General features: G+C 57.0%; 1 protein-coding gene across 2 annotated transcripts in view; it reads right to left on the bottom strand.

Moving 5' to 3' along the window:
- DVL2 (dishevelled segment polarity protein 2) overlaps positions 1 to 23,382 on the bottom strand; it is a 47,839-nt gene extending 24,457 nt beyond the window's left edge. For both annotated transcript variants that reach the window (XM_083167986.1, XM_083167987.1), the window contains exons 1-5: positions 23,112 to 23,382; positions 20,273 to 20,342; positions 15,895 to 16,040; positions 15,347 to 15,453; positions 14,572 to 14,695 (exon numbers count right to left, since the gene is read on the bottom strand). In XM_083167986.1, the coding sequence (XP_083024112.1) occupies positions 14,572 to 14,695; positions 15,347 to 15,453; positions 15,895 to 16,040; positions 20,273 to 20,342; positions 23,112 to 23,272 (608 nt within the window). In that variant the 5' untranslated portion in view covers positions 23,273 to 23,382. The remainder of the gene's footprint in view (positions 1 to 14,571; positions 14,696 to 15,346; positions 15,454 to 15,894; positions 16,041 to 20,272; positions 20,343 to 23,111) is intronic.
- Positions 23,383 to 24,821: the final 1,439 nt, after the last annotated feature.

Here is a 24,821-nt window from a genome sequence, read left to right as displayed (position 1 = left end):
GACAGGGGCGGGAGGAAACAGACCGCCACACCCCACACACGCACAGAGACAGCGGCGGGAGGAAACAGACCGCCACACCCCACACAGAGACCGGGGCGGGAGGAAACAGACCGACACACCTCACACAGACCGGGGCGGGAGGAAACAGACCGACACACCTCACACAGAGACAGGGGCGGGAGGAAACAGACCGACACACCCCACACAGAGACAGGGGTGGGAGGAAACAGACCGCCACACCTCACACCCCACACAGAGACAGGGGCGGGAGGAAACTGACCGCCACACCCCACACACGCACAGAGACAGGGGCGGGAGGAAACAGACCGCCACACCCCACACACGCACAGAGACAGGGGCGGGAGGAAACAGACCGCCACACCCCACACACACACAGAGACAGCGGCGGGAGGAAACAGACCGCCACACCCCACACAGAGACCGGGGCGGGAGGAAACAGACCACCACACCCCACACACGCACAGAGACCGGGGTGGGAGGAAACAGACCGACACACCCCACACACGCACAGAGACCGGGGTGGGAGGAAACAGACCGCCACACCCCACACAGAGACAGGGGCGGGAGGAAACAGACCGACACACCCCACACAGAGACAGGGGTGGGAGGAAACAGACCGCCACACCCCACACACGCACAGAGACAGCGGCGGGAGGAAACAGACCGCCACACCCCACACAGAGACCGGGGCGGGAGGAAACAGACCGACACACCTCACACAGAGACCGGGGCGGGAGGAAACAGACCGACACACCTCACACAGAGACAGGGGCGGGAGGAAACAGACCGACAGACCCCACACAGAGACAGGGGCGGGAGGAAACAGACCGCCACACCTCACACAGAGACCGGGGCGGGAGGAAACAGACCGCCACACCTCACACAGAGACCGGGGCGGGAGGAAACAGACCGACACACCTCACACAGAGACCGGGGCGGGAGGAAACAGACCGCCACACCCCACACACGCACAGAGACCGGGGCGGGAGGAAACAGACCGCCACACCCCACACACGCACAGAGACAGGGGTGGGAGGAAACAGACCGCCACACCTCACACCCCACACAGAGACAGGGGCGGGAGGAAACTGACCGCCACACATGCACAGAGACAGCAGCGGGAGGAAACAGACCGCCACACCCCACAAGAAGACAGGGGCGGGAGGAAACAGACCGCCACACCCCACAAGAAGACAGGGGCAGGAGGAAACAGACCGCCACACCCCACACAGAGACAGGGGCGGGAGGAAACAGACCGCCACACCCCACACACGCACAGAGACCGGGGCAGGAGGGAAACAGAACGCCACACCCCACACATAGACCGGGGCGGGAGGAAACAGACCACCACACCCCACACACGCACAGAGACCGGGGCGGGAGGAAACAGACCACCACACCCCACACACGCACAGAGACCGGGGTGGGAGGAAACAGACCGCCACACCCCACTCACGCACAGAGACCGGGGCGAGAGGAAACAGACCGCCACACCCCACTCACGCACAGAGACCGGGGCGAGAGGAAACAGACCACCACACCCCACACACGCACAGAGACCGGGGTGGGAGGAAACAGACCGACACACCCCACACACGCACAGAGACCGGGGTGGGAGGAAACAGACCGCCACACCCCACACAGAGACAGGGGCGGGAGGAAACAGACCGCCACACCCCACACAGAGACAGGGGCGGGAGGAAACAGACTGACACACCTCACACAGAGACCGGGGCGGGAGGAAACAGACCGACACACCTCACACAGAGACAGGGGCGGGAGGAAACAGACCGCCACAGCCCACACAGAGACCGGGGCGGGAGGAAACAGACCGCCACAGCCCACACAGAGACAGGGGCGGGAGGAAACAGACCGACACACCCCACACAGAGACAGGGGCGGGAGGAAACAGACCGACACACCCCACACAGAGACCGGGGCGGGAGGAAACAGACCGACACACCTCACACAGAGACAGGGGCGGGAGGAAACAGACCGACACACCTCACACAGAGACCGGGGCGGGAGGAAACAGACCGACACACCCCACACAGAGACAGGGGCGGGAGGAAACAGACCGACAGACCTCACACAGAGACCGGGGCGGGAGGAAACAGACCGACACACCTCACACAGAGACAGGGGCGGGAGGAAACAGACCACCACACCCCACACACGCACAGAGACCGGGGCGGGAGGAAACAGACCGCCACACCCCACACACGCACAGAGACAGGGGCGGGAGGAAACAGACCGCCACACCCCACACACGCACAGAGACAGGGGCGGGAGGAAACAGACCGCCACACCTCACACCCCACACAGACAGGGGCGGGAGGAAACTGACCGCCACACCCCACACACGCACAGAGACAGGGGCGGGAGGAAACAGACCGCCACACCCCACACACGCACAGAGACAGGGGCGGGAGGAAACAGACCGCCACACCTCACACCCCACACAGAGACAGGGGCGGGAGGAAACAGACCGCCACAGCCCAAACACGCACAGAGACCGGGGCGGGAGGAAACAGACCGCCACAGCCCACACACGCACACAGAGACAGGGGCGGGAGGAAACAGACCGCCACACCCCACAAGAAGACAGGGGCGGGAGGAAACAGACCGCCACACCCCACAAGAAGACAGGGGCGGGAGGAAATAGACCGCCACACCCCACAAGAAGACAGGGGCGGGAGGAAACAGACCGCCACACCCCACACAGAGACAGGGGCGGGAGGAAACAGACCGCCACACACGCACAGAGACCGGGGCAGGAGGGAAACAGAACGCCACACCCCACACACGCACAGAGACAGCGGCGGGAGGAAACAGACCGACACACTCCACACAGAGACAGGGCCGGGAGGAAACAGACCGACACACCCCACTCACGCACAGAGACCGGGGCGGGAGGAAACAGACCCACACACCCCACACAGAGACCGGGGCGGGAGGAAACAGACCACCACACCCCACACACGCACAGAGACCGGGGCGGGAGGAAACAGACCGACACACTCCACACAGAGACAGGGCCGGGAGGAAACAGACCGCCACAGCCCACACACGCACAGAGACAGGGGCGGGAGGAAACAGACCGCCACAGCCCACACACGCACAGAGACAGGGGCGGGAGGAAACAGACCGCCACAGCCCACACACGCACAGAGACAGGGGCGGGAGGAAACAGACCGCCACAGCCCACACACGCACAGAGACAGGGGCGGGAGGAAACAGACCGCCACAGCCCACACACGCACAGAGACAGGGGCGGGAGGAAACAGACCGCCACAGCCCACACACGCACAGAGACAGGGGCGGGAGGAAACAGACCGCCACAGCCCACACACGCACACAGAGACAGGGGCGGGAGGAAACAGACCGCCACAGCCCACACACGCACAGAGACAGGAGGAAACAGACCACCACAGCCCACACACGCACAGAGACAGGGGCGGGAGGAAACAGACCGCCACACCCCACACACACACACAGAGACCGGGGTGGGAGGAAACAGACCGCCGCAGCCCACACACGCACAGAGACAGCGGCGGGAGGAAACAGACCGCCACACCCCACACAGAGACAGGAGGAAACAGACCGCCACACCCCACAGAGACCGGGGCGGGAGGAAACAGACCGCCACACGCACAGAGACCGGGGCGGGAGGAAACAGACCGCCACACCCCACACACGCACAGAGACCGGGGCGGGAGGAAACAGACCGCCACACCCCACACACGCACAGAGACAGCGGCGGGAGGAAACAGACCGACACACCCCACACAGAGACCGGGGCGGGAGGAAACAGACCGACACACCTCACACAGAGACCGGGGCGGGAGGAAACAGACCGACACACCTCACACAGAGACAGGGGCGGGAGGAAACAGACCGACAGACCCCACACAGAGACAGGGGCGGGAGGAAACAGACCGCCACACCTCACACAGAGACCGGGGCGGGAGGAAACAGACCGCCACACCTCACACAGAGACCGGGGCGGGAGGAAACAGACCGACACACCTCACACAGAGACAGGGGCGGGAGGAAACTGACCGCCACACATGCACAGAGACAGCAGCGGGAGGAAACAGACCGCCACACCCCACAAGAAGAAAGGGGCGGGAGGAAACAGACCGCCACACCCCACAAGAAGACAGGGGCGGGAGGAAACAGACCGCCACACCCCACACAGAGACAGGGGCGGGAGGAAACAGACCGACACACCCCACACACGCACAGAGACAGGGGCAGGAGGGAAACAGAACGCCACACCCCACACACGCACAGAGACAGCGGCGGGAGGAAACAGACCGCCACACCCCACACAGAGACAGGGGCGGGAGGAAACAGACCGACACACCCCACTCACGCACAGAGACCGGGGCGGGAGGAAACAGACCGACACACCCCACACAGAGACCGGGGCAGGAGGAAACAGACCACCACACCCCACACACGCACAGAGACCGGGGTGGGAGGAAACAGACCGCCACACCCCACTCACGCACAGAGACCGGGGCGGGAGGAAACAGACCGACACACCTCACACAGAGACAGGGGCGGGAGGAAACAGACCGACACACCCCACACAGAGACCGGGGCGGGAGGAAACAGACCGACACACCCACACAGAGACAGGGGCGGGAGGAAACAGACCGACAGACCCCACACAGAGACAGGGGCGGGAGGAAACAGACCGACAAGACCCCACACAGAGACAGGGGCGGGAGGAAACAGACCGCCACACCTCACACAGAGACCGGGGCGGGAGGAAACAGACCGACACACCTCACACAGAGACAGGGGCGGGAGGAAACAGACCACCACACCCCACACACGCACAGAGACCGGGGCGGGAGGAAACAGACCGCCACACCCCACACACGCACAGAGACAGGGGCGGGAGGAAACAGACCGCCACACCCCACACACGCACAGAGACAGGGGCGGGAGGAAACAGACCGCCACACCTCACACCCCACACAGACAGGGGCGGGAGGAAACTGACCGCCACACCCCACACACGCACAGAGACAGGGGCGGGAGGAAACAGACCACCACACCCCACACACGCACAGAGACAGGGGCGGGAGGAAACAGACCGCCACACCTCACACCCCACACAGAGACAGGGGCGGGAGGAAACAGACCGCCACAGCCCAAACACGCACAGAGACCGGGGCGGGAGGAAACAGACCGCCACACACGCACAGAGACCGGGGCGGGAGGAAACAGACCGCCACACCCCACAAGAAGACAGGGGCGGGAGGAAACAGACCGCCACACCCCACAAGAAGACAGGGGCGGGAGGAAACAGACCGCCACACCCCACAAGAAGACAGGGGCGGGAGGAAACAGACCGCCACACCCCACACAGAGACAGGGGCGGGAGGAAACAGACCGCCACACACGCACAGAGACCGGGGCAGGAGGGAAACAGAACGCCACACCCCACACACGCACAGAGACAGCGGCGGGAGGAAACAGACCGCCACACCTCACACAGAGACCGGGGCGGGAGGAAACAGACCGACACACCCCACTCACGCACAGAGACCGGGGCGGGAGGAAACAGACCGACACACCCAACACAGAGACCGGGGCGGGAGGAAACAGACCACCACACCCCACACACGCACAGAGACCGGGGCGGGAGGAAACAGACCGACACACTCCACACAGAGACAGGGGCGGGAGGAAACAGACCGCCACAGCCCACACACGCACAGAGACAGGGGCGGGAGGAAACAGACCGCCACAGCCCACACACGCACAGAGACAGGGGCGGGAGGAAACAGACCGCCACAGCCCACACACGCACAGAGACAGGGGCGGGAGGAAACAGACCGCCACAGCCCACACACGCACAGAGACAGGGGCGGAAGGAAACAGACCGCCACAGCCCACACACGCACAGAGACAGGGGCGGGAGGAAACAGACCGCCACAGCCCACACACGCACACAGAGACAGGGGCGGGAGGAAACAGACCGCCACAGCCCACACACGCACAGAGACAGGAGGAAACAGACCACCACAGCCCACACACGCACAGAGACAGGGGCGGGAGGAAACAGACCGCCACACCCCACACACACACACAGAGACCGGGGTGGGAGGAAACAGACCGCCGCAGCCCACACACGCACAGAGACAGCGGCGGGAGGAAACAGACCGCCACACCCCACACAGAGACAGGAGGAAACAGACCGCCACACCCCACAGAGACCGGGGCGGGAGGAAACAGACCGCCACACGCACAGAGACCGGGGCGGGAGGAAACAGACCGCCACAGCCCACACACGCACAGAGACCAGGGCGGGAGGAAACAGACCGACACACCCCACACAGAGACAGGAGGAAACAGACCGCCACACCCCACACACGCACAGAGACCGGGGCGCGAGGAAACAGACCGACACACCCCACACAGGGGCAGGAGAAACAGACCGCCACACCCCACAGAGACCGGGGCGGGAGGAAAATGAGATTTATGTCTTACCTGGTAAATCTCTTTCTTCGAGGACATCAGGGGCCACAGCGTTACAGTGGGTAGTAAGGAGATGGGAGAGCACCAGCACCCTAGAGGTTAAACTTGAACTGCCTCCCAGGCAGCCGGGCTCCTCCCCTCCTCTACCCCGCCTCCAGGCCAGGAAGCTCAGTTTTTTTAACAAGCCAAGGCAGGAGACAAGATAGAAGGAAGAGAAGCACCGCACAGAAACACATTCTGAACATGTTAGTACCCTCAACCGAGGGATAATATAACATAATCATAACTTAACCATAACGGAAGTAAAGCAGGCGCGGCAGGGAGGGATCCCTGTGGCCCCTGATGTCCTCGAAGAAAGAGATTTACCAGGTAAGACATAAATCTCATTTTCTCCTTCGGGAGACATCAGGGGCCACAGCGTTACAGTGGGACGTCCTAAAGCAGCCACCTATGGGTGGGGACGCGCCTGTGCCGCAGCCAACACACTCTGGCCAAAGGCCGAGTCCTGGGAGGCAAACGTGTCAAAAGCGTAAAAACGCAAGACAGTAATGGCGGACGACCAAGTCGCCGCCTGCAAATTTGCTCAACTTTAGCACCGCCTCTTACAGCCCAGGACACCTCCACAGACCTAACGGAATGTGCCTGAATCCCTGCCGGAACCGGGAGGGAGGTGTCCAAATATGCCTGCCAGAGCGACTCTAGCGGGCAGTAGTTGCGTAGAGGCGGGCCACCCTCTCATCCGAACACCATATAGTACAAAGAGAGAGAGAGAGAGAGAGAGAGAGAGAGAGAGAGAGAGAGAGAGAGGAGAGAGAGAGAGAGAGAGAGAGAGAGAGAGAGAGAGAGAGAGAGAGAGAGAGAGAGAGAGAGAGAGAGAGAGAGAGAGAGAGAGAGAGAGAGAGAGAGAGAGAGAGAGAGTCTGACTAGTGCAACAGCCTAGAACGGTGCACATAGCACATAAATACGCCCCGGCCGGACAACGTCCAAGGAGGACCAAGCCGTAGTAACAACAGACTGTCTAAATGCCGGAACAAAAATGTCCTGGTTGACCTGAAAGCCAGACACCACTTAAGGTAGTTGAGAAGGGACGGTAGGAAAAACCGCCCGGTTATAACCAAGAACTTACAGGACAGAGCTGACAGGTCAGAGACTCCCCTGGCCAAAGCTATCGCCAACAAGGAAACAATCTTCCAGGCGAGTCAACACAGGTCCACCGACCGCAAGGGCACAAAAGGTGGGCCCTGAAGAAGTCAGGATTAGAGAGATCCCAGGGGGCAACTGGGGTAACTAAGGGAGGCTGGATATGCAAGACATCCTGCAGGAATGTACAGACATCCGTCGACAGGGCCACCCGTCGACAGAACAAGATGTGCAAGGCTGAAATCCGAACCTTTAAAGATGATCAACGCAACCCAGCCTCCAGACCCTTCTGCAAGTAGGACAGAACCCTAGCCAGGTAGTAAGTCCCGGAATCTGAAGCGTAGGGTTTGCAGCAGGAAAAGTAAGCCCTCCATATGCGATGGTACACCCCATCTAGGGAGGTTTCCTCGCCCTGAGCATGGTGGAGTGAAACCCGCTGGGTCTTACCCGGGAGGTCTCAACAGCCACCCCGTCAAAGCCAAGTGCCTCAAAGCCGAAAGAGAGAGGCGGACCATGAGAGCATGCCTGTGTCCAGGGGTAAGCGAATAGGAGGGGCTACTGACTGCAGATCCGAAAACCAGATCCGTCTGGGCCAAGGTGGAGCAACCAGAATCAATGTGCCGCCCTCCGGCTTCAGCTTGCGAGACATTCGCAAAAGGAGGAAAGTGGTGGAAAGGCGCCATCAGTGTGGACGGCCACGGAGCGGACAGGGCGTCTACCAGGCAAGCCCCCCCCTCCGGGTCGCAAGACCAGGACCCGCACAGTGGTGGTTTGAGGGTGTGGCGAGAGGCTGTCAAGGCCACCTCGGTTGGGCCCCACCGTTGTACCAGCATCTGAAACATCACTCTAAGGAGGGTCAAGTCGTCGGCATCACAGGTCTGACGGCCGAGGAAGACCGCCACCCAATTCTGGACTACCAGGATAAAAATTTCTGAAAAAGCAGGGATCATCTCTGAAAGATGCCGGATGCTTCTGTCATAGTGGGCTGACAACTAGTGCCACCCTGGTGGTTAACATATGCCACCCTTGTCGCAATGTCCGACTGGACTTGCACCGGCCAACCCCTAAGTTAGGGTTCCGCCAAGCGGACTGCCCGGAAGATTGTCTTTAGTTCGAGGACGATGATGGAGGGCTGGGCCACTAGAGTGGTCCAGAGACCCTGGAACGACCTTTGAGAAGTGACCACCCCCCAAACACGGGAGGCTAGCATGCATGGCTCCAGTAGCGAGGTCCCGTCCAGAAGCCCCCAGGAAAGGGGGGCCCTGCTGGAGACCAGGCGAACTTCTGGGCATGGATATTGTGGGAGGAAACCGGAGTACCAGGAGTAAACCCACGCAAGTCTGGGGAGAATATACAAACTCCGCACAGTTAGGGCCATGGTGGGAATCGAACCCATGACCTCAGCGCAGTGAAGCAGTAATGTTAACCACTACACTATCCGTGCTGCTCCTTGGACAGTATTGTAGAGGGTTGGTATGGAACTGAGCCTATTCTGCCAATTCGAAGGCCGATCCACCAACCCCAGGGACCCCACGCAGGCATGCACAGACACCTGCCAGGGGGACAAGAGATGTCTGATCCTGGACTGTAGAGCCAGATGGCAATCCCCCAGAAGGGATATCCTCTGCCGAATGGTATCTAAACCGGCCCCCATATTTGGCACTGGCCCAAATAAAAAGGAACCCTCAAAAGGGACTTTGAGTTCAGGCCTTCCAAGAGCACAGACACTGGTATGTGTGTGCAGCTATGGCCGAGGGTGACCCTCTGGAGGCGATTGGTGTAATTTCCAGAGCCGTCACCCCCAGGTAAAATGTCACCTGATACTCAATAGAAGGCAGCAGGGTTTCCTCCGACACCCCTTATGCAGCGTCCGTAGTGAGAGAAGTTGCTCACGCAACTAAGGCCTTAGCCACCCAAGCAGATGCCTGGGGCAGGAGTGCGTCCACTTTAGGGACAGTCTCCCAGGGGACTATGTCCTCCTGTGGAAGGGGGTAAAAGGAAGGGAAACCGCCGATGGCAAGCTAAACTTCCTGTTAGGAATCTCCCAACTGATGACCTTAGTCGAGTTCACAGATTTACGGAATAAACCCAGAATACACCTAGGGAGACACCCAAAGGTGTAGGCGGCTCAGCGGGGTCGTTTAAGGTAAGGACCTATTTGACAGCTGAGACCAAGGTCGGCACCTCAAGACGAGGTGGGGGGGATTCACCTTATCACAGGCCCCCCATCTTCCATACCGTCGTCGACGGTCCCCTCTAGACAATGCTAATCCCAGGTGTCCTCCTCTCTGTGTCTGCTGACGGAGGAGTATCTGCGTCTACCTGCAGGTACAGAGCGCTTCCACTGTGCGGGGAGCTACACCCGCCAAGGATGGGGACGGCATTTCTGGGGACCTTGTCTGGAGGCAGATAAGCACTCAGCCAAGGGATGAGGCTGCTACTGCTACTAGCTGCACCGGCAACGGAGTAAAGAACGTGGCCCAAGCAGGCTCCTGTTTTCTAGAGGAGGCTGTACCTGTGGGCATCGCCCAGGCATTGTAGCAGCCTGCGTATAAGCCGTCCTGTACTAGTAATGGGGGCATAGGCCAACATTACAGGATGTACAAGACATCCGCGCCGGAGCCCCAGAGTCACTGGGACTGGTACTCCTGGAAGACGTTGCAGTATTATAGCACTGTGAACCGGCTGCTAAAGCACAGGTAAGACAATGTACTACAAGTATAGAAGGCATACAATGCCATAGAATAGGCGGGTAGCCTATATGGTACCGCTAACACAGTATTCTCTGACCAACAGAGATAGTGTTCAAGCCATACACCGTAAGCTGGTACTACGTATACCTTGCGGTGGCGTAGACATTTGGCCCATTTGTACGGCTAACACAGCATACTTCTGTTTTAAATTTTGCATTGTGGGAAGAAACCGGAGTACACGGAGTAACCCCACTAAAACACGGAGAGAACGTACAAACTCTGCACAGTTAGGGTCATAGTGGGAATTGAACCCACGACCCGAGCTGTGCTGCCCCCACAGTACGCAGTAAGCTAGTACTAGGCACATATAGCAATCATTGGCAGGCAGCCTTTCTGACAGGCAGTGATAGTGTTACACAGTGCACAGCCAGCCTGTGATATACATACAATGCAGTGATATAGACAGTGCAGTGATATACATACAATAGACAGCTGCCGTGATATAGACCGGCAGTCTATACGGTACAGACAATGCAGTATGCATCTGAGCCAGCTTGTAATAGACATACAAAGCAGTGATATAGACATACAGTGCAGTTATATATACAGGTGCAGTGGATATACTGGCAGTCTATATGGTACAGACAACGCAGTCTGCATCTGACAGTCAGCTTGTATCTGACAGGTAGATAAACTCTGCACAGTCTGGGTCATGTTGGGAATCGAACCCATGACCTCTGCACTGTGATGCAGCAATGCTAACCATTACACCATCCGCTCTGTTCTTTATGCTTCCGACAGGCAGTGATGGTGTTAATTCACAGGATACAATGTTGCACTTGGCTCTGCTGTGCCCACAGTTTGAACTCTGTCTGCTCTGTAACCTGACTCCTGGAGGAGATTATTACAGGGGAGCCCAGGCAGTGAAGGAGTGGAACCCCAGACTGGCTTGATAAGCTCTCTGTGTCCCTCCACACATGTTAAGTCAGCATGACCTAACCAGCAATACATGGCCATATAGTACAGTGTAACACAGATTAAACTGACAGGCAGTGAAGGAGAGGAACCCCAGACTGGCTGATAAGCTCTCTGTGTCCCTCCACACATGTTAAGTCAGCATGACCTAACCAGCAATACATGGCCATATAGTACAGTGTAACACAGATTAAACTGACAGCAGTGAAGGAGTGGAACCCCAGACTGGCTTGATAAGCTCTCTGTGTCCCTCCACACATGTTAAGTCAGCATGACCTAACCAGCAATACATGGCCCTATAGTACAGTGTAACACAGATTAAACTGACAGGCAGCTAAACTGTTAACAAACAATGCAGCATACAAGGGCAATGCAATTAATGGCACAAGGCTCCTTTCAGAGCACAGTACTGTACAGTTTCCCGAAGGAGGGGTACAGGGGGGACATGCCCAAATGACCTGGCAGTGAAGGAGTGGAACTCCGGGTGGCTATGAGCTCCTCCGTGTCCCTCCTCACATGTCGCAGGCAGGCAGGAAGGGATCTCAGTGGCGGGAACTCTCTGTGTGTTAAACACAGTTCCCTGCCTACTGTCCCCGGTGGAGAGGCTGATGTGGGGGGAGCCTTCTCCCCCTGCTGACAAATGGCCCCCAGGGAGGTGTCCACATGCGGCGCAGGTAAAAATGGCAGGGGTCCGGCGCTACCGGGCGGCCCCGCATACCTAGCGCCGCTGCCCACAACCGTTTCCCTGGTGGTCCAGCGGGAGCGGGTGGCGAACCAGCCGTCCGCTTGTCAGCGCAGTCGGCGGTCCCCCCCGCCGAACTGCTGCAGCCGCAATGCCCAGCAAGCGCAATCGCGCGCGCTCCCAGCGGGGAGCGCGTTACCTTTGTCAGGTCCCCGGCGTCCGGTGGCGGCTGTGGCTCCCCAGTGCCCGGGGGCCGCTGCAGGTCCCCACCCTCGAGTGGCGATGCAGCTCCGGACCCGGGTGATGGAGCAGCAGCGCAGGTGTCTGTGCAGACCCCCAGTGCTGCTGCTCTGTCACTGACACAAGTCAGTGTAAAAGAAAAATGAAAAATAAAATATAAAAATCAAGTTAGGCTGCTAAATAGCAGCCCCTCTATTAGGTGCATCTGGCTCCTGCCAGCACCCGAAAAAACTGAGCTTCCTGGCCTGGAGGCGGGGTAGAGGAGGGGAGGAGCCCGGCTGCCTGGGAGGCAGTTCAAGTTTAACCTCTAGGGTGCTGGTGCTCTCCCATCTCCTTACTACCCACTGTAACGCTGTGGCCCCTGATGTCTCCGAAGGAGAAACAGACCGCCACACGCACAGAGACAGGGGCGGGAGGAAACAGACCGCCACACGCACAGAGACAGGGGCGGGAGGAAACAGACCGCCACACCCCACACACGCACAGAGACAGGGTCGGGAGGAAACAGACCGCCACACCCCACACACGCACAGAGACCGGGGCGGGAGGAAACAGACCGACACACCCCACACAGGGGCAGGAGGAAACAGACCGCCACACCCCACAGAGACCGGGGCGGGAGGAAACAGACCGCCACACGCACAGAGACAGGGGCGGGAGGAAACAGACCGCCACACGCACAGAGACAGGGCGGGAGGAAACAGACCGCCACACACGCACAGAGACAGGGTCGGGAGGAAACAGACCGCCACACCTCACACACGCACAGAGACAGGGGCGGGAGGAAACAGACCGCCACACCTCACACACGCACAGAGACCGGGGCGGGAGGAAACAGACCGCCACACGCACAGAGACAGGGGCGGGAGGAAACAGACCGCCACACGCACAGAGACAGGGGCGGGAGGAAACAGACCGCCACACCCCACACACGCACAGAGACAGGGTCGGGAGGAAACAGACCGCCACACCCCACACACGCACAGAGACCGGGGCGGGAGGAAAACAGACCGCCACACGCACAGAGACAGGGTCGGGAGGAAACAGACCGCCACACCCACACACGCACAGAGACAGGGTCGGGAGGAAACAGACCGCCACACCCCACACACGCACAGAGACAGGGTCGGGAGGAAACAGACCGCCACACCCCACACACGCACAGAGACAGGGTCGGGAGGAAACAGACCGCCACACCCCACACACGCACAGAGACAGGGGCGGGAGGAAACTGACATACCCTATACATGCACAATATTAGTGGCTCCATAGAGACAGCTGCGGGAGGAAAGAGGCAAAAAAGACAGTGTGACATACCGTGTACATGCAGAGACAGCTGCCGGAGGAGAGAGATAGTGAGAGTAAGCAAGATGAATAAAGCACTAAAACAGACTGGAGTGACACTGTATTGTCCTTTGTGCGTATGTAGGTAGGTAGGTATGTAGGTATGTATGTATGTATGTAGGTAGGTAGGTAGGTATGTATGTAGGTAGGTGGTGCAGTTATTTGGACCAGTCACATATAATGGACACTTTAGGTAGGTAGGTATGTATGTATGTATGTATGTATGTATGTATGTAGGTAGGTAGGTATGTATGTATGTGGGTAGGTATGTATGTATGTATGTATGTATGTATGTAGGTAGGTAGGTAGGTATGTATGTATGTATGTATGTATGTATGTATGTATGTGGGTAGGTATGTATGTGGTGCAGTTATTGGACCAGTCACATATAATGGACACCTTGGTAACAGACTGGAGTGACACTGTATTGTCCTTTGTGCGTATGTATGTATGTATGTATGTATGTATGTATGTATGTATGTATGTATGTATGTATGTAGGTAGGTAGGTATGTAGGTAGGTATGTATGTGGTGCAGTTATTGGACCAGTCAACATATAATGGACACCTTGGTAACAGACTGGAGTGACACTTTGTGCGTATGTAGGTAGGTATGTATGTATGTATGTATGTATGTAGGTATGTATGTAGGTAGGTAGGTAGGTAGGTAGGTATGTGGTGCAGTTATTGGACCAGTCACATATAATGGACACCTTGGTAACAGACTCCCGGGTGCTTTTTAGTCATAGGAGTAAAATTATCAAAGCTTCTTAAAATGAATCCATGATGTTGCCCAAAGCAACCAGATCCTGTCTGGTAAACGTCCGCCTCGGTGACCTCCAAAGACCAAAGGTTGAAGTTAATGGACGTAGGTTACTATGTAACTATGACGACAGCCCCTGTGCTGGGCAATAGCTCGTTAGATGGTCAGTAAGTCATTGGCCAGGACGACAGAAGGGGAGATAAACGTCCTCATTACCTGCTCATGGTGTCATCTTCCTCCGAATCACATATACTGGTCTCAATCTCACTGGTAAGAAGGGTGGAGGACGATTCATACCCAGCAAGGTGACGATCGGGGCGGCCATTCAGCGTCCGTGCACCTATGGGACATTGCGTCACTGGATGAGCAACATGACTAAGTGTCTGCAGCCACCCACCACCAGCCTTCTGAGAAGGTCCACGTCTTCCCATGTCTACCACAGGCCTTCTCCAGAGATGTGGAAACGCTTGGCCGGAGTCTGGTGAAGCCTGAGGAAGGGTCCAACCTGTCCAGGTTCCATACAGAACCCCTGAGGAGGAGACCTGTCCGCCACCAATCAAAGGACAGACACTTGGGACTTCAAGGCCTGGCAGCAGTAACAGGCAGTCAGGAAATCTTTCCCAATGCCTGGCTCATAAGCCCAAATACCACCTACTCTGAGTGGCAGGAACTCTGCGATACAGCCTCATTACTGCCACCTACAGGGGGAGAGAGAGACTACAGAGACTGAAATCCCAGCACCCCATGTATTCCGATACCCAACTGCAAATCCTCCAAAACTTGCTCCAGTCGCCTTTCTGACAGCTCGTTAGCCCAAGCTGAAGGGGAGACCGTAGGATACGCAGGGTTTCCAGCCCATGTCTCCACCAGGGAGCAGCATATTGGATGCCAATAGTGATTATTTTGGTCATGCTCATGGAGAAGACACCACAGCAACACCACCACATGACCCTCCATCCAATCATACATCAGCTCCCCCAACTCTCCTCACCTTGATCTGCGCTCTCTCTTCTCCGAGGTCGCTCTCGTCGCACAGACACAACAGACTCTGTCTCCGTTTCCTGGTCAAGGTGCTCCGCACTGTCAGACACATTGGGGCTACAACACAGAGAGTGTGAGTACGGGAATGCATGGATCCACCACCACACGCATGTAGCATCTACCACTTGCTAGAGATGTGTCCTCCTCCCGTACATCCAGGCTCAGTACACCGAGAGGGGGCTGCATAGACCTACGAGGACACATCTGTAGTTTCACCTACGATATGCTGGGTTCGTACAGGTCTGCACGTATTGCAGGGGGGGGGGCAGCCAAAACTCCCCCCTCCAGCGCTCCCTGCCAGGGCGTACATCTCATCACTGAGCATGTAGGAGACCACCCCGCAGGTGGTCGGTGAGTTATATAGCGCCACAAAGGATCGGCAGCGCCTGGTAACAGGGTAAACAAACAACTAGGCCCACATGCAGCAAAAGCGGCATCGGTGCCCATAATGTGCGCCAATCATACAGTCACCCGGGATACTATGACACCAATACTCACTGGAAGGAGGGAGGGCGCGAGTCCCCGATGCCGCTGGTTCTCTCTGCAGGGGGCGGTGGGAGAGGAGGGGGGACGGGAGAAGGCTCAGGACGCAGATCTGCGGGGGGAGGCGTTTGTTCGGGCTGCGCGTTCTCTGCGGATACCAGCTGTGGAAAGGAGAAAGTCATCAGTAGGATGTCATCTGGTGTACGTCACATAGCGGGCGTACGTCACAGCCAGGAACAGGCAGATACACGCTCATCTTCCCGCTGCAGCGGCCTGGCCCCGCCCCCATACCGACCAAATATATACAGACATTGCCCCACAGTGCTAGGACTCAGCACCTCCCCTTCTGTATATCCAACCCGTCACATACGGACCAGAACAGGAGCGGGGAACCAAGTGGTCATCAGGAGGAAATGAAGAATAGATGATAGAGACCATCGTGTCACATGTCCCTCGGAGCTGGGAATGTTACCCCAGTGCCGCCACCTCTCCTTGGGCTGGCCATGGTCATCCGCCACCAGCTCATGTGACAGAGAATGGAGCGATCTCACTGGCAGAACTACATGAAGGAGTATCTGCCACAACCTGCAGCTTGGAAATACTAGGAGCAGGATTAAGTGCTACTCCGCTCAAATCTAATGACAGCTATAGTACAATAGCAGCGGGGACAGAGAAACATCGGTAGGCAGCCAGACCTCCTGCCCGGGTGAGGCGTACCCACCTATGCAATGCAACACAAATGTAGCCCCAGCCCCTTACCAGAGTACCATGGCCTATCCTGTAAGATGGAAACATGGCTCTAGCCTCCTAACGGAGTGGTCATCATCTATGGCCTACACTACTAGACGGAAGCACGGACCTAGAGTCATCATCATCCTTGGTTTACACTACAAGATGGAAGTATGGACCCAGAGTCATGCCGGGGAGGCCATCATCCATGGTCTACACTACTAGACGGAAGTAAGGGCCCAGAATCATGTCGGGGAGGCCATCATCCATGGTCTACACTACTAGATGGAAATAAGGGCCCAGAATCATGTCGGGGAGGCCATCATCCATGGTCTACACTACCAGACGGAAGCACAGACCTAGAGTCATCATCATCATCATCATCATCCATGGTCTACACTACCAGACGGAAGCACTGACCTAGAATCATGCCAGGGAGGCCATCATCCATGGTCTACACTACTAGACGGAAGTAAGGGCCCAGAATCATGGCGGGGAGGCCATCATCCTTGGTCAACACTACAAGACGGAAGCACAGACCTAGAATCATGCCGGATAGGCCATCATCCATGGTCTACACTACAAGACGTAAGCATGGAACCAGAATCATGCCAGGGTGGTCATCATCCATGGTTTACACTATAAGACAAACACAGATCCAGCCTCCTACCAGGAGTGATCCTCACCCACAGTCTATCATAATAGATGGAAGCGAAGGGTTACCATCCGTGGTCTACGCTAGAATATAGAAAGGCAGGCTCAATCTTTTTCAGGTCATCATCTATGGTCTCAACACTAAAAGACTGAAACACGAATCCAGCCTCCTTACAGGGTGATAATTATCCATGGTCTAAAAAATTGGTCATCAAGGTACCCCAACAGTTTAGGTTGAGTGGGGTACAATAAAAAAAAGTCACCTGTGCCTAAGCAGGGATATTCTTAGAATGTGGACTTTGAGTGTCTTGAGAAAAGGGTTTAGGAACCACTGGTCTACACTTAAAGATGGAAACTGACCCAGCCTCCTGTCAGCGTGGTCATCATTCATTGGCACTGCCAAGGCTGGCCAAACTGGTCCCTGAGACCAACCAACAGTTCACATTTTCCATACCACTTAGTTAGGTATGACTCCGCCTGTGTACCAGCTGACTGAATGGTTTGGCCACCCCTGGTCTATTCTAACAAGGTTTAAGCTGCCTGCTGGGGTAGTCCTCCAATCCACAGTATATACTATAAGAAAGAAATATGGACCCAGACTTTTGTCGGGGTGGGTGGTGATCCTCCAATGTTTACTCCATAAGATGCAAGCATGGTCCTTGCATCCGGTCAGGCTGGTCATTACCATGGTCTATCCTCCAAGATATAAACACGGGCCCAACCCGCTCGCTGGGGCTTTCCCAGTGGTTAGTGCTTTTTTAGGACTGAGCATGACAAGATATCATGTTTTCCAGGTCACCCAGTTGGTATCACCAACTGTCACATTTTAAAAATCCACAGGTGACTTTGAAAGCATGAACTGTTAGTGCTCCTTGAGAACAGCGTTTGGGAATCACTGGTCTACCCTATAAGAGATAGTCTCCTCCTGTGGCCATCTTCGGTCTACCCTATAAGACAGTCTCCTCCTGGGGCCATCTACGGTCTACCCTATAAGACAGTCTCCTCCTGGGGCCATCTACAGTCTACCCTATAAGACAGTCTCCTCCTGGGGCCATCTACAGTCTACCCTATAAGACAGTCTCCTCCTGGGGCCATCTACGGTCTACCCTATAAGACAGTCTCCTCCTGGGGCCATCTACAGTCTACCCAAGGGGTGGCCAAACCGGTCCTCAAGATCTACCAACGGTCCACGTTTTCCAGGTTACCTAGCTGGTGCACAGCTGTAGTCATTACTGACTGTCACATTTTAAAACCTGCTGCAGTCATTCCTACTATAGATCCACAGGTTGCCTGGAAAACATGCACGGTTGGAAGATCTTGAGGACAGGTTTGGCCACCCCTGGTGTACCCTATAAGACATAGTCTCCTCCTGGGGTCATCTACGGTCTACCCTATAAGACAGTCTCCTCCTGGGGCCATCTACGGTCCACCCTATAAGACAGTCTCCTCCTGGGTCCATCTACGGTCTACCCTATAAGAGATAGTCTCCTCCTGGGGTCATCTACGGTCTACCCTATAAGAGAGTCTCCTCCTGGGGTCATCTACGGTCTACCCTATAAGACATAAGCCCCCATTTATCATTGATCGCATTTACAATGCGATCTGGGCGGAATATTACCACCCAGGATCACATTGTAAAATGCGATCATTTCGCCCCAATGTATCAACTGGCAGGGACAGGGCTCCGAAGCCGGGGGGGTCTGCGCATGCGCGATTACACGCTGACCCCCCCCCCCCGCACAGGCGCTTGGGCAGTGCGATATGTAGGCTACAACGGGCTATCGCCACATTAGAATGGCGATAGCCCAGGGCTGCCCGATGTTGATACATCGGCGGCGCTGCAGGGGGGGATCGCAGCAGGGATCGTAGATTCCTGCAGCGGTCCCCTGTGATACTTAATATTTGCGGTTAACCCCCGAAAACGTGTGTTTTCGGGGATTTAGCCGCAAATATTGCTTGATAAATGGGCCCCATAGTCTGCTCCTGGGGCAATCTACAGTCTACCCTATAAGAGATAGTCTCCTCCTGGGGTCATCTATGGTCTACCCCAGGCATGTCCAACGTTGGCCCTCCAGATGTTGTGAAACTACACATCCCAGCATGCTTTGCCACAGTTTTGCTATTAGAGAATGCTAAAACTATTGCAAAGCATGCTGGGATGTGTAGTTTCACAACATCTGGAGGGCCAACGTTGGACATGCCTTGTCTACCCTATAAGAGATAGTCTCCTCCTGGGGCAATCTATGGTCTACCCCAGTGGTAGCCAACCCTAGCCCTCGAGAGCTACCAACAGTGCAAATTTCCAGACAACCTAGCTGCTGCACAGCTGCACTCTTTAATCACTGACACATTTTAAAAGATCCACAGATGGAGCTAATTAGCTCACTTGTGATTCTGTGAGGAGACCTGCAAAACATGCACTGTTGGTAGCTCTCGAGGACTAGGGTTGGCTACCCCAGGTCTACCCTATAAGAGATAGTCTCCTCCTGGGGCCATCTATGGTCTACCCTATAAGAGATAGTCTCCTCCTGGGGCCATCTTTGGTCTACCCTATAAGACAGGAATAGGGATCAGTCCATCTGCAGTCCATCCCATAAACATGAAAACAATGATTCATGGTGAAGGTCATGTGTAATCCATCCTAGAAGAGCAGAGGTGGATTCCAACCAAGGACAAACGGTCAACATTATCCAGGGTACACAAGGGTAGGGTTGGTGAGCAGCGCACTGGAGTACAATAGGTTGAGGCTAGCTGCAGTACCTGTACAGGTGACCGGCCTGGTGGCAACAAGTAGAAATGGTTTTGTGGTACTGCGCTCTGCCCTGGCAGAGGTTCCCTTTCATCAGCGACCATCTCTGGTCGCTGATGAAAAGGAGACACAGACATATATCTCCCCCGTGTGTACGCACCTCTAGAGGTGCAAAGTGAAGGTTTCAGCTTTTTGGCCAAATAGAAGACCTATATTCACCAAGTACATCCCCAGCGGTCACATCCAAGTCACACGACTTACCCAGGACACCACACGGCCATTAAAACACGGCAGCTTGGCATTGTCATCAGATATCTCTTCTTTCACTACCCTGCAATGACAGCACACAATCCCAATTACACAGCAATCGCCCCCTGATGCAGCAGAGTGCAGGGGCCGCCTGGCAGTGTAAGCGCATACAGTAGAAGCGTGATGTAGGCCACACAAGGTATATATGTGGGGTACAGAGGCAGTGTGAGGTATATAGGAACCACCCAGGGTATATAGTGGGGGGAGTATGTGCAGAGTGAGGTATATAGGAGCCACCCAGGGTATATAGTGGGGGGAGTATGTGCAGAGTGAGGTACACAGGGCCAGCGTGAGGTATATAGGAGCCACCCAGGGTATATAGTGGGGGAGGGGGTGTGTGAGTACGTACAGAGGGGCAGCGCGAGGTACACACAGGGGGGGGGGTACAGAGGGGCAGCGCGAGGTACACACAGGGGGGGGGGGGTACAGAGGGGCAGCGCGAGGTACACACAGGGGGGGGTACAGAGGGGCAGCGCGAGGTACACACAGGGGGGGGTACAGAGGGGCAGCGCGAGGTACACACAGGGGGGGGTACAGAGGGGCAGCGCGAGGTACACACAGGGGGGGGGTACAGAGGGGCAGCGCGAGGTACACACAGGGGGGGTACAGAGGGGCAGCGCGAGGTACACACAGGGGGGGTACAGAGGGGCAGCGCGAGGTACACACAGGGGGGTACACAGGGGCAGCGCGAGGTACACACAGGGGGGTACACAGGGGCAGCGCGAGGTACACACAGGGGGGTACACAGGGGCAGCGCGAGGTACACACAGGGGGGTACACAGGGGCAGCGCGAGGTACACACAGGGGGGTACACAGGGGCAGCGTGAGGTACACACAGGGGGGTACACAGGGGCAGCGTGAGGTACACACAGGGGGGTACACAGGGGCAGCGTGAGGTACACACAGGGGGGTACACAGGGGCAGCGTGACGTACACACAGGGGGGTACACAGGGGCAGCGTGACGTACACATAGGGGGGTACACAGGGGCAGCGTGACGTACACATAGGGGGGTACACAGGGGCAGCGTGTCGTACACATAGGGGGGTACACAGGGGCAGCGTGAGGTACACATAGGGGGGTACACAGGGGCAGCGTGAGGTACACATAGGAGGGTACACAGGGGCAGCATGAGGTACACATAGGGGGGTACACAGGGGCAGCGTGAGGTACACATAGGGGGGTACACAGGGGCAGCGTGAGGTACACATAGGGGGGTACACAGGGGCAGCGTGAGGTACACATAGGGGGGTACACAGGGGCAGCGTGAGGTACACATAGGGGGGTACACAGGGGCAGCGTGAGGTACACATAGGGGGGTACACAGGGGCAGCGTGAGGTACACATAGGGGGGTACACAGATGCAGCGTGAGGTACACATAGGGGGGTACACAGGGGCAGCGTGAGGTACACATAGGGGGGTACACAGGGGCAGCGTGAGTTACACATAGGGGGGTACACAGGGGCAGCGTGAGGTACACATAGGGGGGTACACAGGGGCAGCGTGAGGTACACATAGGGGGGTACACAGGGGCAGCGTGAGGTACACATAGGGGGGTACACAGGGGCAGCGTGACGTACACATAGGGGGGTACACAGGGGCAGCGTGACGTACACATAGGGGGGTACACAGGGGCAGCGTGACGTACACATAGGGGGGTACACAGGGGCAGCGTGACGTACACATAGGGGGGTACACAGGGGCAGCGTGAGGTACACATAGGGGGGTACACAGGGGCAGCGTGAGGTACACATAGGGGGGTACACGGGGCAGTGTGAGGTATGTATAGGGGGGTACACAGGGGCAGCGTGAGGTACACATAGGGGGGGTACACAGGGGCAGTGTGAGGTACACATAGGGGGGTACACGGGGCAGTGTGAGGTATGTATAGGGGGGTACACAGGGGCAGTGTGAGGTACACATAGGGGGGTACACAGGGGCAGCGTGAGGTACACATAGGGGGGTACACAGGGGCAGCGTGAGGTACACATAGGGGGGTACACAGGGGCAGCGTGACGTACACATAGGGGGGTACACAGGGGCAGCGTGACGTACACATAGGGGGGTACACAGGGGCAGCGTGACGTACACATAGGGGGGTACACAGGGGCAGCGTGAGGTACACATAGGGGGGTACACAGGGGCAGCGTGAGGTACACATAGGGGGGTACACGGGGCAGTGTGAGGTATGTATAGGGGGGTACACAGGGGCAGCGTGAGGTACACATAGGGGGGGTACACAGGGGCAGTGTGAGGTACACATAGGGGGGTACACGGGGCAGTGTGAGGTATGTATAGGGGGGTACACAGGGGCAGTGTGAGGTATGTATAGGGGGATACACAGGGGCAGTGTGAGGTACGTATAGCGGGGTACACAGGGGCAGTGTGAGGTATGTATAGGGGGTACACAGGGGCAGTGTGAGGTATGTATAGGGGGGTACACAGGGGCAGTGTGAGGTACACATAGGGGGGTACACAGGGGCAGTGTGAGGTACACATAGGGGGGTACACAGGGGCAGTGTGAGGTACACATAGGGGGGTACACAGGGGCAGTGTGAGGTACACATAGGGGGGTACACAGGGGCAGTGTGAGGTATGTATAGGGGGGTACACAGGGGCAGTGTGAGGTATGTATAGGGGGGTACACAGGGGCAGTGTGAGGTACACATAGGGGGGTACACAGGGGCAGTGTGACGTACACATAGGGGGGTACACAGGGGCAGTGGGAAGTATATAGAGGTATCCAGCAGAAGGGCGAGGTATATAGAGGTAAGCAGGGGGTGTGGGTTACCCGAAGTCCTGGTCCATGGCCTTGAAGAAGTACTTGGCATGTCCCCGGCCCAGCGCCGCCTTGAAGTCCCGCAGCCGGATGTCTTGGGCAGGGACTGGCACCTTCACCAGATAGGGAGTCTCCTCCTCGTCCAGGTGATAGATCACCTTGGTCTCCCCCATCCTGCGGCCTGGTGGAGTCCAGAGCCGCGGCCTCGATTACTTCTCCGTCCCGCAACGTCCCGGGGGAAGCGTCTGACGTCACCACGCAGCCGCCCCAGGGCGGGAGAGACCTCAGCCGCGCCCCTTCCAGCAGTATGCCACGCCCTCTCATGCACACGTGCTTTACGCAAGCCACGCCCACCGCTGGAATAACACGGGTGTCCTCCTACCTATCGCATCATTCACAGTTGGTCCTGACCCCGCCCCTCCAGCTCTAGCACTACACTGTGTGCCCCAATCCTGCCCCCTGTGCCCCATCCTGCCAGTATACCCCCATATCCTGCCAGTATACCCCCATATAATACTCCGTGCCCCCATCCTGCCCCCCTGTGCCCCATCCTGCCAGTATACCCCCATATAATACTCCCTGTACCCCCATCCTGCCCCATACCCCCAGATCATGCCCCCTGTGCCCCATCCTGCCAGTATACCCCATATCCTGCCAGTATACCCCCATATAATACTCCGTGCCCCCATCCTTCCCCCTGCGCCCCATCCGGCCAGTATACCCCCATATAATACTCCCTGTGCCCCATCCTGCCCCATACCCCCAGATCCTGCCCCATCCTGCTAGTATACCCCCCAGTGGCGTAAGTTCGCCCCAGTTGCCCGGAAGCAAGATAAATATTGGTGCCCCCCACACACACACAGCACCTTATATAAATATATGTATGCATGTGTGTAATTATGTATGTACGTTATGGTTAAAATAAAGAGAGTGTCTATGGTCCTACTAGGAGGGGAAGTCAGCCACAGAAGTGATATTTAAGGCTTTCAATGAACTAATTTAAATCAGGGTTGCCGACCCTCCCGGAATTTGCGGGAGTCTCCCGAAAATCGGGTCCTTCCTCCCGGCCCCCGGAAGGGTGGGCAACCCTCCCGGAATCAGGGGGACCCCCACTGAGCCCCCCGATCGCGGCATTTAGATGCCGCAATCCGCGGGTCTCAGGGGAGGGGGCGGAGCTAAAACTGCACAATCGTGACGTTTTAGCCCCGCCCCCTCCATGGATAACTGTTATTTCGACTATTTCTTGTAATGGGGGTGGGGCTAAATGATGTCACAGTTAAGCCCCGCCCCCAAAACGAGTAATGCAAGAATCCTCTCCGGGCTTCTCCCGGAGAGGATTTTTTCAAAGTCGGCAACCCTGATTTAAATTTGCAGGGGAGGAGAGGTGCCTCCCAGAGTTACGCCTCTGATACCCCCATATAATACTCTCTGTGCCCCATCCTGCCAGTATACCCCCAGAGCCTGCCCCCTGTGCCCCATCCTGCTAGTATACTCCCATATAATACTCTCTGTGCCCCATCCTGCCAGTATACCCCCAGAGCCTGCCCCCTGTGCCCCATCCTGCTAGTATACTCCCATATAATACTCCCCGTGTCCCCATCCTGCCAGTATACCCCCATATAATACTCCGTGCCCCATCCTGCCAGTATACCCCCAGATCCTGCCCCCTGTGCCCCATCCTGCTAGTATACCCCCATATAATACTCCCTGTGCCCCCATCCT

The sequence above is a fragment of the Crinia signifera genome, unplaced genomic scaffold, assembly GCF_055691185.1.
Source record: "Crinia signifera unplaced genomic scaffold, ASM5569118v1 HAP2_SCAFFOLD_151, whole genome shotgun sequence".
Taxonomy (NCBI): Eukaryota; Metazoa; Chordata; class Amphibia; order Anura; family Myobatrachidae; genus Crinia; species Crinia signifera.
This window is presented reverse-complemented; position numbering and strand designations above follow the sequence as displayed.